Below are 18,107 nucleotides of genomic sequence, written 5' to 3' on the forward strand. Positions count from 1 at the left end.
TCTGTACATGGTTCTTGCTCCTTTTGAAGTTTTTTCCGAAAGCTTATGCACAACTTTACTCAAACTTAACTTGGCTCACGTGTACTTGCTCGGATGAAGCAAGTGCCAAGGTACTTTAAGAGAAACATTGCCAAGCTGTCTACCTGGAACGGAAACAATATCACCAAACTGAAGGAGGATCAAATGGCAACTCTTTCCACCTGCTTCTGTCCTGAGCCTCGTCTGAGCCTAGCTATGAAAAATCTGTTCCCTATGGACTCTCTAGGCCCACCTACCCAATTCAACAGATGGGGTTTTTTTTCTTTTTCCTCCAAGTCACTGGTCTCAAAATTAGTTATGTGTCAGCTGTTTGTGTTAATATCCAAGTGGCCATACTTGCAACATGTTATTTCCTGGATAGTGGATTAGCAATAACACTTTATTTTGTGCCAATTCATTATCTCTGAAGTGTTCTTACTGCAGCAAAGTTTGAGTTTTGATCTGGTTTTAATGCTTTCGCATTAGCCAAAACTCTTAGCACAGACATAGACAAGAAACCGAATCCATGGAATTTCCCTGGATAAAAATTTGCTAGGGCTTCCCACATCATTTGAAGATGGTTACAGTTAACCATCATTTTTAAAACAAACATACAATTAAAATGTGTGTGGGTATTTTTTTAACCTCCTTTTCATAACACTAGCGTATTGTAAACTGCATGAAATAAACCTGTTTTTTCCCTTTTGAAGTCTGATGTCTTAAATCTTTCTTTTCTAAATCTGCTAATGTTGACATTAACAGTGTGATATTACTGATATTCCTAGTTCAGCGCTTCAGATATAAAATGTAGTTGCACTTTGTGCAGTGATTCAAACAGTAATGCTTTTTCCTTTGTAAAGGAGACGTATCCTTTTCTGATGTCCTGAAGAGACTTCATCACAAAAAAGTCATGTTTATTCAGAAATATATCTGCCAGGAAAATACGGTATTTTCCTTTTTTGCATTTACTATGACTGTTGCTGACCATTATAGTAGGAAATAGTCCCCTCTGGTATGGATATCACACAAAAAAAACACGTACCAAGTTTTAACTAATCACTTGGCATACACTTTCTTTCACACAACTCACAAATCACCCTGCCTAACATTACAGATTTATTTTAGAATCCAGTACGTCGCTTTTTAATATAAATGCTTCTTTTGTCTGAAAAATTAAGCTAACTGAAATTGACGCTTTGTAATAAGGCCAGCATATAGTATAGGAAATGTAAATAAGAAGCCATATAGTACATGTTTGCTGCAAAAGTTTTAAAGGTAGAAATGCCTGAAGGAAGTAAGTGATTAAGTACCAAGTACAGGTTGATGAAATTATTCAGGCAGTGTGACAGCTGTGCCCTCTACAAGTATAGAAAAGTTCATAATTCAGTCTTGGTATTGAGAAGACCACTGGACTGATCTGATTTTCCAAACTGCTAGTAAGAATTAAGTACAAGATGCTAAGACCTATGAGTTTTAAAATCTTAGAGGCTGTACAGTTACATATGAGCTGAATTTCATCTTACCAGTTTTAAATGCAAAGCACATTTTAATCTTTCCTTATATATCCAGCAACTTCAGTAGAATGGTGTCATTTTACTAAACTGATTTCCTGCATTTTAATTGCATTTGAATTTTACTAAAATAAGTCATAACTACAAACATTGCCCTAGTAGAAATTATCTAATCAATGTGTGCATCTATATTTTTATCAGGCTGTCGTACTAAAAGTATTGGCACTTTACAGTCAACCAGCACTACTTTCAATCCAAATTCCTACTCTGCGTATCTGTAGCTCCAAGCATCTTCACCAGTTAGCAAAAGTGAGAGCATAAAAGGGACAACTTTGTACTCTGAACCAGAAACCAGTTAATAAAGAGGACACAAATGAGTAAGTCATTAACATCCTGTTCAGATCTTTGATAACATTTAGAGTTTATGTGGAGCTAGCTTTCCTTTCAGTGGGAAGTTCCACTTCAGGAAGATGAAAATGACCATGCAAATTCATCTTTCAGTGTGCTAAAGTCTCGCCTAGCAGTCATAAACACATAGTCCGTATTTATGTGACGTTCTCTGAGACTGCAATCTGCACGATTTCATGAGAGAAATCCTGTGAGTGGTGTGTTAACAGCGTCCCCTAAAACCCACTGCTTTCGGTAATGTCACTGGAATCACTGGGAAAGGTATACAGGGCGTAAATATTAGTCCTGGTGTGGCCATTTGCTACTGGCAAAAGATTTCTTAGCTAGAGTGATCTTTAGTCTGATGTGGCATAGCCACGATTGCACTTCAACAGCCCTGCTGAGAGTCTCTATTCCAAATTAGTGCAAAGTGATTATTTGTTGAAATAGTTAATTCTAGTTCCCCAAAAAAGAAACCATTTTGAACTTTAAAGCTACATAGAACGTAGTTTAAGAAACAGTAACAAACACAGACCACTGCAAGGCATGCCTAAACGGAGATTTCAGCACTGATATTTATTATGTTTCATTAAAATGAGAAAAATAAGTCAAAGACAAGAACAGAATGTGATTTGTACCCTATATGCTCTCTACAGCTACTTGGAAGGAGGTTGTAGCGAGGTGGGGGTCGGTCTCTTCTCCCTAGTAACAGGCGATAGGACAAGAGGAAACGGCCTCAAGTTGCGCCAGGGGAGGTTTAAGTTGGATATTAGGAAAGTTTTCTTCACCAAAAGGCTTGTCAAGCATTGGAACAGGTTGCACAGGGAAGCGGTTGAATCGCCATCCCTGGAGGTATTTAAAAGACGGGTAGATCTAGTACTGGGGGACACGGTTTAGTGGTGTTTTTGGCAGCGTTAGGTTAATGGTTGGACTCTATGATCTTAAAAGTCCCTTCCAACCTAGGCGATTCTATGATTCGATGCCACTAAAAATGCATTCTTAGAAACCAAAAATACCACACACACAAACAACCAACACAAAAACCAAGCGGAAACAAAAACCATAGAGCATAAAGCATGCTGCCTCTTAAAATGAGGTAAAACAAAAGCAGATTTGGGCCAAACACAACTAAAGACTGCAACAGAGGAAGCGACAGTCACGGACCAGGGGACAGCTCAGACCGGCGGTGAAAGAGGGCTGTCCGGCAGCAGCCGCGGTCCCCTGCTCCGGCTCCTCCACCAGCCCCGAGCTTCCCAGAGCGGCGGGGAACCAAGCGGGGCCCGGCGGCGGGACGCGGGCGGGCGGGCGACTGACTGACAGACCGCCCCGCCCCGCCCCCCGCTCCCTCTGACAGGCTCCCCCGCCTGTCCATCACCTCGCGAGAGCCCCGCCAGGGGCGGAGCCCCCACCCTCCAATCAGAGGCCCGGCTGGGCGCAGTGGGCGGGGTTCGACCAGGCTCGAGCGCGTCGCGGGACCGCCGCGGCCTGCCAGACCCGCGCGAGCGCCCGTGGAGGGAGCAGGCCTTTGCGGGGCGCGGGTGGCTCTGGGCGCCCGAGGTAAAGATCCGCTCCGCTGGTCGCCGGGGGCCTGTGGGAGCCGAGGGGCGCGGGGGAGACCCCGGGCTTGGGAGAGCCCGTCTGGGATCCGCTCCCGCGCTCAGGCGCTGTGCTGGTCACCCCGGGTCCTGTGCCGCGAGGATGCGTAAAGCGTGGCGGACGGATCGCGCGCAGGGTCAGACCGCGCCGGCGCAGCGGTGGGGACGGGTCGGGCCGAGGGACATACCGCAGCGCCGCGCTCCGCGCCCAGGGGGGAGAGAGAGGGAGGGAAACTCCGGGCCGGAGACAAAGGGGGGGAGCCGAGCCGGGAACATCCGGGTCATTCGCTGCCGCTTCAATCCGGGACACGCGCGGGTGCTGCGGCCGATCACGGTGAGGCCTGGCCGGGCGAGGGGCCTGGCGCGGCGCGCAGGCGGCCCCGGGCCTCGGCGAGGGGGGGGCCCGGGCTGGCGCTCGCCGCACGGGGCGCGAAGGGGCGGGGGGCGCGGGCCGGGCGGCTCCTGCCGCGCCGTTGGGCCCATCGTTGGCCTCCCGAGGCGGGCTCTGCGGCTCGCCCCCGGAGGTCTCGGTCGCCGCGGGCCGAGTTTGCCGCCGAGGTCTGGGTACCAGCGGGCCTGCGCCGAGCCGTCCCCGCCCCGAAGGTTACTACCGCGGAGCCGGCGGGCGGGCGACGGGGTGCCCTGAGCAGGCCTCGGACGTTGGCCCCGTCCCCCTCGCAGGGCCCGCCAGGCCAGCGGCCTTCGGCGGAGGCAGGCGGTGCTCGGCCCTGCCGCGGCTGCTCCGGGCCGGGTTCCTCGGCCGGCCGGGCACCGAGACCCATTGCCGCGCGGCTCCTTTTGTTGTTCTTGCGGCTCCGGTAGCCGTTCGGCTAGTACCGCCTCTGCTACCTTCTTCAGGCCGCAGGCAGGAGGAGACTTTCCATTCCGGTCCAGAGTTAGCGTGCTTCGATTAAACCTCAGCCCTTGGCTTTCTCCACCTTCTGAAAAGTAAAGTTTCTCTAGTCTTGGGGCAGACTACTCCAACTGATAATCTCTTCCTGTGTCAGTATTTAACCTGCAAAGTAAAAGTGTGAGGTTAGCAATGGTAATGCTTTTTTTCTCTTGCTGTTTGGAGTTAATAAGAGCTATTGAAAGTTCTTGAGACTTCGGGAGCATTGTTGTTGATGTATTTAGAGACTTGTCATGGGTCAGAATTGTGGGTGTGATTGCTGTTCCTCTGGCACAGGAGTGCTTCTTTGCAAGACTTGCTTGTTGTGTTTGGAAGTAGGTTCCCTCATCCCTCTATCAGAGGGTATAGATGGGTAATGGAACACAAAGTGTGCACCTAAGATAAGTGTGTTGGGTTTGTTTTGTCCTTTTTTACAAAATATGTAGTAGTAACAGCAGCAGAGGCAAACTACTGAGTAAATTTGGAAGTTTCTGTTAATTTTCTAATGAGTTGATAGCAGTAAAAGGGACATTGCTGCCTCTTAATGCAGCGGTGTGTTTCGGGCAATTAAAACCAAACAAAATGTGAAGACTGATCTCTGGTTTGTGTGGCCCCTGCAAGGTAGGGTTGATATACTTCCTCAGGTGCAAAAGTTTGTGTTCTTTCCAGTGATGTAGCGCATCTTTGGACTTCGATTCTATTTAATAGCAGTAAATTTCTCCAGTGAAGAAAACAAATTAAGTGCGATATTAAAAAAATCAAAAACAAAACCATAAGAACTGGGGAGTTTGGGGGTTGTTTGTTTGTGTGGATTTGGTGGTGTTTGTGGGGTTTTGGTGTTTGTTTGGTTTTTTTAATTTTGACGATATCAGGTTAATAGACATGTCTTGCATTTGTGAGGTTTTTAAAAAGCTTACAAGAGCTAAACTTAACATACAGATATTTGGGCAAACTGTTATTCCAAAGGAGAGAGAGGAGCTGCCCTCCCCCCCTCCCCCCCCCCAACAAACAAACAAACAAACCATGCACATAAATTATTGAAGAAGATAAAACTAGCAGTGAGAATATAGTATCTTCAGGTTTAATGCCCACTTAGTGTCTCACCCTTTCTGCTACTCCATAATTTCTGAGGCTGAAGTACATACTGAGATGAACAATGTCTGTTTGCCCTATCTTAAGCTCCAGCAGAACTAAAGTTAGTCTTTTACTGAAGAGCTGCTGGAGAGTATATGTTAGCAATTTGTTAATAGATTGATTTGCTTTTGAGGGGGTGCTTGCCTAGTGGGATCTTAATTTTTGAAGTGGGCTTTCAGTCATCATTGTCTCTAATCTACTTGGTAGTAGTTTGTGATGAGGTTTTAGATGCTTGTCTGCCCTTGTCAGGGTAACTGAAGCCTGTGTCTCTCCTAATTTCAGTAATTTTGGATGTAGTCTGTCAGTGCTTAACTAAGTCAAACGCCTGAACATTTGAAAAGGTATTCACAGAACATAAAATCTTCCATTTACTAGGGCATGGCATAGTGCATAACCAGCTGCAAAAGCAAGCAGGATACAGAGCCTGAAAACTTGGGTTTTTTTCTGTTGAAAAGTTACTTGATTGTCAATGTTCTGTAGGATGTACGTTGTTTGGGTGCCCTCTGAGAAGCTGGCATTTCCCTTGAGGTGCATGTAATTAATTGGCTGTTAGCCACAGGAAATATAATTCAGGTATTTGAAAGCATCCTGTAATATGTTTCTTGGCAGAAAAGGTCGCTGAGTTACTAAACTATCTAAGAATATTTGAACAGTTTATAAGCACAAATAACTCAAATTATTATGGGAAGGGCAGTATTGCTGCAGTGGGCCACCAGATACTAACAGCACAATTGAAATTCTGCTGTATATTCGGTAGTTCATTTGCATCTCTGGCAAGGGCATGGGCTCACAGAATATTTAAAATGACTCTCTGTATAATTTGGTTAAGGGGGAGGCTTTTGTCTTTGTTCTGACAGTATCTTTTAAGTGGCTCCATATCTCCTGCGTGTGAACAGACTAAAATGTGAAGTGGTAGGTACAGTTTGTGTTGGCTAAGTCCTGCGAATCTTCTGACATAACCAAGGTACAGATTGATGTGTTGGGAATCCTAGAGGAATGCTGGACTGAATATAGGATTTGTGTGTGTGTTTACTGGATGTTAATGGTCCCTATTAAAAAGCTTTATCTGACATTAATTTAGTTGCTAGTTTGAAGTTGAGATTATGGATTATGGCCATCCATGCAAAACTGACTTTGAAAAAAAGCTAGGAGGAGGAGTTTGAAATGCTGTCCTAGGAACTGCATAAAAAAAATCTTAATCTGATTCTTTTAAAGACTTTTAGTTAAGGTGTCCGCACTGCTAAGCAAATTTTGATGATATGTAAATATTTATATTGGAAGTGTGCTGTCTTCTAATCTTTAAAGGGTATAACAGATTAATGTGAGATGAACATATCTAGAAAACTTACATGGAATAAGTCAGTGCCTGGTAAGTCTTTTCTTTAAAGGGCATAGCAGGAATGTGTGATATCTTAAAAACACAGATCTGTGTGAGCTATAATTCATATGGTTATAGTGGTATACTCTTACGAGTAATCTACGTATTAATAGAACATGAATTTTGCACAATTCTTAACCAGTGCTTAAGTGTTTAATAGAGTGCTAATACTCCTTTAATTAGTTTTGTGAGCTTGTTTAGTGAAAGAATTCTCCTCTCCTGGCTGTCATAAAGGCTTGTTAGCTATTTGTGGGACTGAGAACAAGTTGGCCTGACTTCTCCATCAGCCAAGTATCAGCTCTTATTTAAAATGGGTAGAAGTGCAGCAGGGAGGATCATTGAAAACCTTCATTGAAGTTTGTTTTGACCACAGGGCTAACCAAACCCTGAGTTTAGATACAGTTTGACAATGGAAAACAAACTTTCGCTTTGACTGCTGTTCTGGTTGAATGGAGAGTCCTCCCTTGAATTTGAAAGCTCCACGATGTTGCAACCATTGTGTCTAGAGCTGCCCTTGTGTCATATGCAGTAGCGACCTGTGCTCTACATGTTTCTTCTGCCCTCTCAGTCACCATGCTTGGCGGTTACTAAGGCAGTGAAGGTGCAGAAAGATTGTTCAGTTTATACTGGAATTGAAACCTACCTTGTGGAATGAGCGGGCCACTGGCTCTTCCTTAGCTCAGTTTTATAATGCTGTCTAGAAGTTGTATGGTGGCATCACTGTAAAACTGGGGTGATTTTGTTAAGTTCTGTGCCCGTATTGCTTTTGTGTAGAATACTGGCTTTCAATGGGAATTTACAGTCTAAAAATAACAATTCCTGTTTGCCAGAAACGGGAGCAGTTACGGGTGTTTGCCTACAGAAGAAAGCCTCTTGTGGTGTAGTAAGGAGATAGATATGTGTTTCTTAGTCGCACAAGTCTGAGTCCTCTTCCCATTACTAATAGTGTTTCATTGTCAAGCTACTGTCAAAGTCATTCCAAAGACATGGCTCAAATATAAAACATGAGGTGGGGATGGTATTTTGTAGGTCAAGTCCAGTAACTAAGAGGTTGTTGACATAGGGAAACGATGTTATTCCTGATGTTAACTTCTGCAGGGTGTGCAAAAATGTGTGTCTTGGCTATAGTAGTGAAAATCAGAGGTCAAAACATTTCCTGAGTGAGCAGGGCTTATAAACAGGTAATATAATGTGTTGTTTATACTAAAAGCAATTATTTTTGTTTTAGAGGGACTTTGAATATGTCTGGCATAGCTCTTAGCAGACTTGCACAGGAGAGAAAAGCCTGGAGAAAAGATCATCCATTTGTAAGTATGAGAACTGTCAAATTTCTGACTTGGCAGTTATTGTGGTGTTTTCGTGGTCACTTTTTTTCTTTACCCTGATGTGATTTTTTTATTAAATTAATTTTTCAAATAAAAAAGATGCTTAAAACTATGTAGTGCAAAAAGAAATAACTCTGTGCAAAGATAAAATATGTCATGAAGTATTCTAAGTACATCTTCTGAAATCCTCACCCTTTGGCTTTTTGCCTTAATTCAGGGATTTGTAGCAGTACCTACAAAAAATCCAGATGGCACAATGAATCTAATGAACTGGGAGTGCGCTATTCCAGGAAAGAAAGGGGTAAGACTTACTGTTGTCCTAACACTTCATTTATGGTGAACAAGTAACATAAGCCTGCTCAGGCATTACACTGACAACTGAGAGTATAACTTACATGTAGTTTAATAGAAATGCTTGGATGCTGCTGCTACTTTAGAATCTGGGTGGAGTGGGCCAAGAATGATATTGGACAAAATATACGATGTACCTGTTCAACTGTTGGCACTGACCAGCTTAAGAATAAAAGTTTTCAGAGGAGTGTGGAAGAATCCTGCATTGAGCAAACTTGAGATTTTCTTCTGCTTCTTGCCAGGGCTTATGGTGACTTCTGTTCTTACTAAATGCTGGTTTAAGCCCTAAATCTTGAAAATTAATACTACCAAAACATTGCCTCTGCTGGTACCTTTCTTGTCCACAAAATAGTGAGACCCTTCAGTCCTAGAGAAGTGCCGCAGCACTGGTTTTTGTAGCAACATGGAATCTCATTGCTGTCTGTTTCATGGAATTTTCTCTTTTTGTATTAGGGAAAGAAGACTAGAACTGTCTAACATTGTTCCTTTTTTATCTGATGTCATTTGTGCTTCTTTTTTTTTAAATAACAAGCGAAAGGAAAAAGTGTAGAGACCAGAATTGTTTATTTTTCTCAGCTTGATCTGGTTCTAGGGGATAGGACAAATGCGAACTTTCAAGTGGAAATAATCATTAATGCATGAAACTTCTTTGATTTTGTACACTGCCACTATAACATCTCATTCTGAGCAGAATCTTGTTTCTGTTTTTCAAGATGTTACTTAGGAGGTAGAGATTATTCTTGAATTCATTTCATGCCGTTTCTTCTGAGATAATACCATTAATTACCTGGTAGTTTTCATTCTTTTGGGTCTTTAGTGTTTTGCATTGGATGTGGGACTGACTTTGTTGCTTTGCCTGTTCTACTGCCTTTTGCCAACTTGCTGAAGTCCGCTTAAGATCCCATTTCTTAGATTCTGAGAAGACAAAGTGTGTAGGCAAAACCTGCAGATTCTGTGCTACTGCCTCAGTTTAATGCAGAAGGTGGCATTGCTGTTATGGTTATAACTTAGCTCACTACTTAGCTAGTTGGCTGCACAGCTCAAGTTAGTTCTTAAAGAAGCACCGAAAAATAATGTAATAGTGTAAGGAAAAACTCATCCCCTTATGTTTTGCAAAACCAAGGTTATCCCTCATAACAGCCAGTTATGTACCCTTTTTAAGATGTCGCCTTTTACTACTTACATAAAATCTTCATGCTACTGCTTTAAAGTTTTGTAAACCGCAAAATGGAGCAAACAAGACCCTCAAAGCCAACTTCTGGCCTCCTAGAAAATGCATCACACCAGGAAAAGATCAGTTATGCTCATGTGATTCCTGATAGAGATTTATTTAAAAAAAAAATCAGGGTTTTTACTCAAGTGAAAATGCTGTCTGTTTAACAAGAAGCAGCATGCCTTGCTCACCTCTACCAGGCCAACCAGTTGCTCTCCGTTGCCTTTGTGTTTGGAGGCATGCTGTACTGCAGTGCTTCCCCTGAGACAGATGAGTAGTTGAAATCACCAAAACGCTTTCCTGTCAGCCAGATCAAAAATTGAAGTAAAGTGGTGTCAGTCCTGGGCTGGATATCTCCATTCACTTTTTTGACAGCAAATCACTTGTTAACTACCTAGAATTTGACTTGAAGAACATCTGCAACCTGTCCGGTAATACAATACAAACTCGATGATACTGCTGTCATACTGTTACCTTAGTAGGGCTTTTGAGTGTCTGCTGTCTTTCACCCATGAGGTGTGTTGCCCTGTCAGAAAGATAGTAAAAACTTTGTTGACCGTTCTGGTGTTCTACTTGAAGAAGTTACTAAAAGCTGTTTGCTTCCCTGCATGACTGAAAGCAAGCAAAATAGGAAAAGTTTATTCTGTCAAAAAGCTCCTCTCCTCTAAAAATGGACAGTTTGTCTTCTCTGAGAAGGTATGGAGAATAGATATTTCTAGTTGTTGACAACTGACTACAGCTGTTCAGAACAAGTTCTTTAAATACACTATAGCAAATGTAATCAAACTCATTCGCTTTTTAAAACACGGTTATTTTAGTATTCTATAGCATGTTTTTTTTCTATTCAAGCTTGAGACTTTGCACAATAAATACCAGCAACAGTGGAGTGCTTTTTCTTTTTTGGCATGGGTTTTTTTTCCCTTTTTTCTTTTTCCTTCTGCTAAAAATTGGATAATTCAGGTAGGAAAGAATGAGGGTGTTCCTCCTAAGGTGGTCTTCAAACATACCTGTCTGTTCCTGAGGATAAGATTTGATCACGTATGCTGATAAGATGTGAGACCATCTTTACTCCAGTTTGTTTTAAAGAATGAACCCAACACTTACTTTCACTGCAGTGTTTCCATCGCAAGGGCAAGTTACAGAGAAGTGGTCTGAACTTACACATATAGCAAGATTTTCTGTATTTCTACCCTTCTTACCAGAAATCGGTTTGTCAGAAGATGGGCTGTTTTCCTTATTTCCAAGTAAGATGACAAAGAAGTATATATTTGAGACAAGCTTTTTGTCCTTTGCTAGATGTTTTTCCTTGTTTATATGACCCTTTTGAGTAGTGCTGTCTTACTTGGTCTGCTCTGTAGCATGGCAACTGCTCTTATCAGTGCTCTTGCCAGTTTCTGGTGGGGATAAAAAGCTGCTTAGCAATCTGTTACACGAAAAGATGGAGTCTGGGAGACTACTTGGTACCAAATGCAGGCAGGTTAGTTTAGGCTAGTGAACCTCGTATTATCTGTAGCAGTACTGCAGTGCTGTCCAAACTTTTTGTTTGTGGTTTCCTTAGCCACATTCTTGTGAGGCAAAATAGAAGACATTTACATGGGTGTATTAAGGGGCATATCCGTATCCTATCTTCTCAGACTTATTTTAAGAGTGAGTAAAATGGCCCCTTCCTCACTGCATGTGTGTCATGTAGAACTTTAGAAGGACTCTGTTCTTGTATGTACTGTGAAAATTTTACTTGTATATGGAATTATTGGTGATGATCCTGGCTGTTGATGACTCAGCAACACTTACTAGCTGTAATGAAGTGGAAAAGCAGTTTCCTTTCTTCAGCTCCTTCTATAGGTAGGATAACTTGTCTCAGTCTAGGCAGCATGCTACTGTGTAGCACAGTTATTTTCTACTGTGTAGCAGAGGGACATCTTGTGCTTTGCCTGAGAAACTGTGTTCTTGGGAAGTTTTTTCCCCAAGTTTGACTTTTCCTTGCTGTAATCTAAGCTCTACCTTAACGTTTTATAGACACCATGGGAAGGAGGCTTATTTAAACTACGAATGCTTTTCAAGGATGACTACCCTTCTTCACCCCCAAAATGTAAGTAAAATGACTGAAAAAACCCACAAATTTATTAGAACAATGTTAAACTACTCCATGAAGTTCTACAAATGGTTATTACTTTCTTAGAGATTTTGGTTTTTAAAGGGTAGTTGCTTTTTTCTTTTTTTTCTCCACCTGCCACTTTGCATTTAGAAAGTTGTGATGAAATGAGTTAAGTGCCCATTATAACAAAATTGGGAGGGGAGGGGGACTGCTGTGTGGGTTTCCTCAAAGTTTGACGAAAGCATCACTTGAAGTGTCTGCTTCTTGATCAGCACTCTTTGGGAACTAATAGGTAGGCATGGTTAGACTAAATCACTCTGTGTATTCTTACTGTCAAGTTGGTCTTCTAAGGCAAGAACTTTGAAAAAAACAATTTAAAAAAAGTTCCATCAACTTTAACCTTTTTATCAACTTGCACTAAAATATGGATCTGTTCTCTTTTAGCTAAAAATATTTAACGTTAATATCTTGAGAAATAGCAACTAGCACATCTTGCAAGTGTTAAATGAACTGTCATGCCTTAAAATAAGACGCATATGTGACTGGTAAGATTTCTTACCAATGCAGCTTCTGAGTTCCTACTGAACTTCATTGAGTAGCTCATAAGCAAAACTTATTTGTGATGTCAGACGGATTAGAAAACTGCACTAATATGTAGATATTTCATACATTGCTAAACAAGCGTTTGTTACATTACTCAAGATGGTGGCTGTTGCATTTAATTCCTGTAAAGATTAAAGAAATGCCAGAATATAGATTGAGTGGCAGAAGGAGTGCTGCACAAGCCTACCCCGTCAGTCAGTCTTGCAATGTAAGCTTGGTTCCTCTTCAGTCGGTCTTGATTATACATAAAGGAAAAGTCAAACTGAAAAGAAAAATGCTAGAAACTTAGTCATCTTTGTATGGAACTTTCAGTATTTTTAAGCGAGGAGAGAAGAGATGAGTGAAGGGCAGTATCTTTCCTTTATATAATAGCATGTGAGGCTGTAAAGACAGTATTAGTTTAGAATGGTCTTTATCACAAAGCTGTGACAAACTATTTTGTCAGTTTCCATTCCTAAACCAAAAGATCACTGGTCAGGATGGTAGTGTTACATTGCCTGGATTGATACTACAGATGTGATGGAGTTCTTGCTTTAGGTGCAGGCTGAGCCAAGAAGAGAAACAGTGTTAATAGCTCCAGAAATCTGTGCAGGGTTTTTTAGGGTGGAGGGTGTGTCTTTGGCCAGTTTGGTTTTGTTTGGGGTTTTTCTTTTCCTGCTGATCTAAACCAGCTCTCTGATCTTAGTCTTAGCACTGTATGCAAGTAATTCTCTCTTCTTCACCAGGTAAATTTGAACCACCGTTATTCCACCCAAACGTGTATCCTTCAGGCACAGTGTGTCTCTCCATCTTAGAGGAGGATAAGGACTGGAGGCCAGCAATCACAATTAAACAGGTCATTAACTATACTTACACATATTCTTAGCCCTTTTATTTGCTTTCCTTGCTTATCTGATGTGAATGCAAGATGTTCACTGTTTCTAAGGGAATGTCTCTTAGTAGTGTCCATGCCTAGCTTACTTCTGTTGCTTCTTTCACAGATCTTGTTAGGAATACAAGAACTTCTAAATGAACCAAATATTCAAGACCCAGCTCAAGCAGAGGCTTACACAATTTACTGGTAAGTATCTTTGTGTATCATCTTGAAAGCTGTCATATTGCCTATAGTGGTCTGTTGCTTATAGTATATCATGCAAATGTTTTTAGGAATGATCAGGGGAATTTTCTTACCTTCACGGCTGTATCCTGTGGAGATGCCTAGCTTGTGCTAAACTTGAACAAAACAGTAACTTCATGGTTAATAGGCAACTGGAGCTCTTAATAGCATCGCAACAGCGATGAAGTGTGAAGACTGCTTCACTTAGAACCAGGCTGAGAATCATGGTCTAGCCCAACATAGAATTCTTTCCCCTAAAGGTCAACTGAGTAGTAGTGATGAGGCATAATGATATCACAAGACCACTGATAGAGGAGACTGAATTAGGTGGCAAGTCCTGTTCATCAGTATAGGGGTAACTGACTTCTGTCCAGTAGTGCGTACCTATAAGCACTTGGGCCTGAAGGATAAAGAAGAGCTGCTGTGATTGCTTTAGGAAATACGTGGTGTTTTGTGAAAACTACATCTTCCAAAAGAATAGGTTAAAAAGTACGGAAAGCTTGTAGCTTTAGCAGAATGAAGTTTGCATTGGTTGGGAAATTTTAATTTCAGAAAACTAATTGTGAGTTAAAAGTACTCTTTTACCACCATTAAAAATGGATGGCTGATCTAAAATTTCTAGGGGTGCAAAACACTTTAAACCAATGCTTTTTGCACTGACAGCTACTGTAATAATGACTAAGATGGAAATGTGAAATTACCATTCTGGACAGAAGAACAAGTCTCAAAGTTTGAAAAATGGCATTTTATGAGACTTCACATGCAAGCTATATCAAAAATGTCTGTTATGGGACTCTAGTGAAAAGGGAACATAGGGATGGGTAGTGTGTCTTGGGTTCAATTTAAAGGCTTTACTCAATGTTATTTTTTTAAGTAGTTGCTGAAGACTTGATGGGAGGGCAGTTAGACAGCCACAGTTGTAGGCAGCACCTTTGGGAGCCAGTAATGATGACGAAGGCCTCCCCTCTTTTTTTTCTTTAAAAAAAAAAAAAAGCCACTCTGAGGGAATGTGGGACAGGAAAAATATACTTTTTACATGCGTAAATAGCCTGTGTGTTGTGGGTTTTTTTATCACTTCCCACATGCATATATGTACAAATAGGCTTTGCTAGTCTTGTTTCTGCTTTATTGTAAGTGCTTCTAGGAAAAAAAAAATCTGAGAATAAACTATTACATATGTTTTTTGCTACTTCAAATGTATAGTCTCCCACTTATCCTCTTCGTGTCTTTTCAACATGGGCAGTATTTCAGATGGGTTACTATATTTCTGCAGTCTGAGAGAGTATCTCTTGCTACTTTTGAGTAACCGGTTGAAGCAGCTCAACAGAGCAGGATTGTGTATGCATCTGTAATTTGTCATAGTTGATAAGTACTGGGGAAGGTGCAGTGTTGTTCAAATAGATGTCTTTTAGTGAAGTTGTTAACTTCAAGAATAAACTTTGTATTCAAAATAAGAATGCTTGTTCTCATTCTCAGGATTGCTTTGGTACTCTGTACCTTTAGCACTCCTAGTGTGCTAATCTGCTTCCTCTGTTGTAGGCATGCAGAGTCTGCTATGGCAGGCATTCTTCTGTGTGCATTCTGAGGGCGTGAGACTTAACAGCTAGGTTGTGTTCTCAGAATAAAGTTTATAAATTTATTTCATGAGAAGAAACTAGAGTATTTTCAGTCTGTTTAGTAATTGTTCATGGATGTGACCAAAATTGGCTTAATTTCTTCATCCCCCCCAAGCTGTCAACTTCTGAGGATATAATTTGCTGCTTCTTTCTCTTTTACTGCAGCAAGCCTTCATAGCTGAAAGTAAGTTAAGTTTACTGCAAAGCTGTCTGCAAAATCTAGTCACTGTAAACTACCTTTGGCACAAGAGTAATGGTAACACATTTTTGTTTAGCTCTTGACTGACACTTCTGACAGCTAATACAAAATATGGTGTTGAATGTAAATGGATGCTCTACTAAGCTACTACCATCCCTTGTTGGCCCAAGAATAGAAAACAAACAACTTGCCCTTTTATGTGTTGAGTCTGAGGCTTAATGACTGATCATACTTCCTTGATAATCAGTCTGTAGCAAGTATGCAGGATTTGGTCAACTACAGTGTTTTTCAAAAATGTTGAGCTAGCTTTTTTCCAGCTGAAGGTTGGGATAAACCTAACGCTGTGTCTGCAGAGATAAAGGCTGAAACTACCATACCATTACCATTTTCCTGTTTCTTAAAGAGTGCTTCCCCTCTCTTCCCAAAGCAGTAAAGATGCTACTTTAAAATCATATGAAGTCTGAAGTCCACCAGCTGTTAGTGAACTGCTCTCATCAAACACTTCGTGCGGTCCGGATACTGGGATTTACTGTTAATGACCTCAGGTCTTAACACGGGGAGTGAAGACTTATGTTCAGATGAATACGAATGCTTGCGTGTAAGGTACAGCTGGCCTTGAGAAAGAGCAGGCACAAACCGGTTTTATAGAGACTGGTGTGGTATGAAGTCAGATAGTACAATCGTTTGACAACAGATAAAGTCTGGGAAGTAACTAGTTAAGCAGTACCTTACTTCCCTCCAAAGGAAACTATCAGAGTAATGGTCCAGAAAAGCCTTTAATATATTGTAGTGCTCAGTGAATTCCTATCTAATGGTTTTGCCTTCAGCAATGAGTTAGTTTCATATTGAAAAGAAATAGAACAATAACTATATATTGTAGCCTCCGATTCCTCAAGCTGTAATTATCCTTTCTCTCTCTTTTATTCAGCCAAAACAGAGTGGAATATGAAAAGAGGGTTCGAGCACAAGCCAAGAAGTTTGCACCATCATAAGCATCTGTCATGCAGCATCTTAAAAAGGAAGGGATTGGTTTGGCAAGAACTTGTTTACAAAACTTTTGCAAAATCTAATGTTGCTATGTAATATTAATATCCACTTAGGGGAGGGGGTTGTATGTGTGCCATTTTCCATATACGCCACTTGTATACAGTTCTAAATTTGCTGAATTGCCCCCAGTTTTTTCATACAGGGTCTCTTCCTTCAGTCTTTTGTATTTTTGATTGTTATGTAAAACTTGCTTTTATTTTAATATTGATGTCAGTATTTCAACTGCTGTAAAATTATAAACTTTTATACTTCTATAAATTCACTAGTATCTCTAGTTACTTTGCTATCTGATGCAGGCATGCTTTAAAATGTTAGAACTATATTTAGCCTCTAGCTGGCTGTATGAAAAAATCATGCCCTCCACCCCCTTCCCTCCCTGAATTTGTTTTTCTATCTTTCAGAAACTAGGTTGTTATTGCTTAAGAGCCTCTGAGATCCAAAGTCAGCCAGCATCCTTATTCTGCATCACTTCCTTTGTGTTTATATGGCGTTCTGTCTGTGTTGCTGTTTAGAGTAAATAAACTGTTTATATAAAGGGCTTTGTTTCATTTATCTTCATTAAAACGATTAAAAGACTGCCATTTAAATGGCTCTGAACACAATTCAGTGCAAGTCCTGTTTTTAAGGCCTGTGATGCTGCACTGATCTTTTGTTTAGATATTGCCTTCACTACTTTTCCCTGCCCCCACCCCAACATGAATGCGGCCCTTCTTTGGGCCCAGAGTGGTAATTGCAGCTATTCAACTCTCATCAGTTCCTTAAACAGCTTACTAGCCAGAGACCCATTGCTCACTGTGCATGATGGGATCAGCGTACTGGTGTGACCACGGTTAACATAAAATAACACAAGCGTTAGGCTGATGTGAACAATAGTAGAAGCTCTCCAAGGAATGCAAGGGGACCTACAGCAACTGGGGGTTTTAAATGGTACTTGTTTATCAGAAATACTTCTGTGCCTTCTTCCATATGTCAATGTATATAGCTTTTTAGGAAAAGGACATGCTCTATGCAATTACAGTTTCCTTCTGTAAAGGAAATCAGTTAAATTATGTAAGTTATTTTCATGTATGTCAAGCTGATATGCCCTCTATTAAACTTTCACTGCTTTTTTTAATTGTATTTTTTAATCAAAAATAATTCTGCAAAACAAATGAAGTGTGAAAAGCTTTGTTCCACCTGAGCTGTAGCTTCAGTTCTTTTGTTATTAAAAAATGGCTACTGCTAGAGACTTAAGTTATTCTAAGTGTGATACAGCTCTGATCTCAGATCTGTTCTGCTTGTCTGCTTTTGGTGGTGATAGCTTTGTAACGGAAAAGCATTCCCCCAAATTAGAATAGCACACACCCGCACGCCGTTCTCAGTCCTTTGAAAATTGGTTGTGTAGGATTGACTCCTTGGCACTATCAGAAATCCTTGTTGCAGCTGATTTGGGAAAGACTTCATATGCTTGGGGTGGGAAAGTGAGTAACCAAGAAACTGAGTTAAAGGGAAAGATGCCCTGTCAACTTCATTTACTTGGGCTTCTTTTTTTCTTTTTAAAGGGAAATGGAATATTTGTACCACTAAAACTGCTGCTGTGACTCCAGTAGGGCTAGCGTTTAATTGTTCAAGTAGAAGAGAGTTTAGAGGTGGAAATCTTGCTGTGACTTG

At 41.2% G+C, this 18,107-nt stretch overlaps 1 protein-coding gene across 5 annotated transcripts; it reads left to right on the forward strand.

The window, feature by feature from the left end:
• The first annotated feature begins 3,347 nt into the window (after positions 1–3,347).
• UBE2I (ubiquitin conjugating enzyme E2 I) lies at positions 3,348–17,608 on the forward strand. Of its 5 annotated transcripts, none has more exons than XM_074599221.1 (7): positions 3,348–3,473; positions 8,141–8,219; positions 8,455–8,538; positions 11,818–11,890; positions 13,225–13,334; positions 13,480–13,559; positions 16,339–17,608. In XM_074599221.1, the coding sequence occupies exons 2-7, from the start codon at positions 8,154–8,156 to the stop codon at positions 16,400–16,402; spliced, it is 477 nt and encodes a 158-aa protein (XP_074455322.1). In that variant the 5' UTR covers positions 3,348–3,473; positions 8,141–8,153; the 3' UTR covers positions 16,403–17,608. The 5 variants fall into 5 exon arrangements, with proteins under 5 accessions (XP_074455322.1, XP_074455326.1, XP_074455327.1 ...); XM_074599225.1 differs by lacking the exon at positions 3,348–3,473 and adding an exon at positions 3,611–3,648; XM_074599226.1 differs by lacking the exon at positions 3,348–3,473 and adding an exon at positions 3,680–3,845.
• Positions 17,609–18,107: the final 499 nt, after the last annotated feature.

This window comes from Larus michahellis, chromosome 8, assembly GCF_964199755.1.
Source record: "Larus michahellis chromosome 8, bLarMic1.1, whole genome shotgun sequence".
Taxonomy (NCBI): Eukaryota; Metazoa; Chordata; class Aves; order Charadriiformes; family Laridae; genus Larus; species Larus michahellis.

Coding starts and splice junctions, on each gene's coding strand:
- UBE2I (XM_074599221.1), top strand. CDS start 8,154: ATGTCTGGCATAGCTCTTAGCAGACTTGCACAGGAGAGAAAAGCCTGG. Junction 8,220..8,454: donor GGAGAAAAGATCATCCATTT/GTAAGTATGAGA, acceptor GCCTTAATTCAG/GGATTTGTAGCAGTACCTAC. Junction 13,560..16,338: donor GAGGCTTACACAATTTACTG/GTAAGTATCTTT, acceptor TCTTTTATTCAG/CCAAAACAGAGTGGAATATG.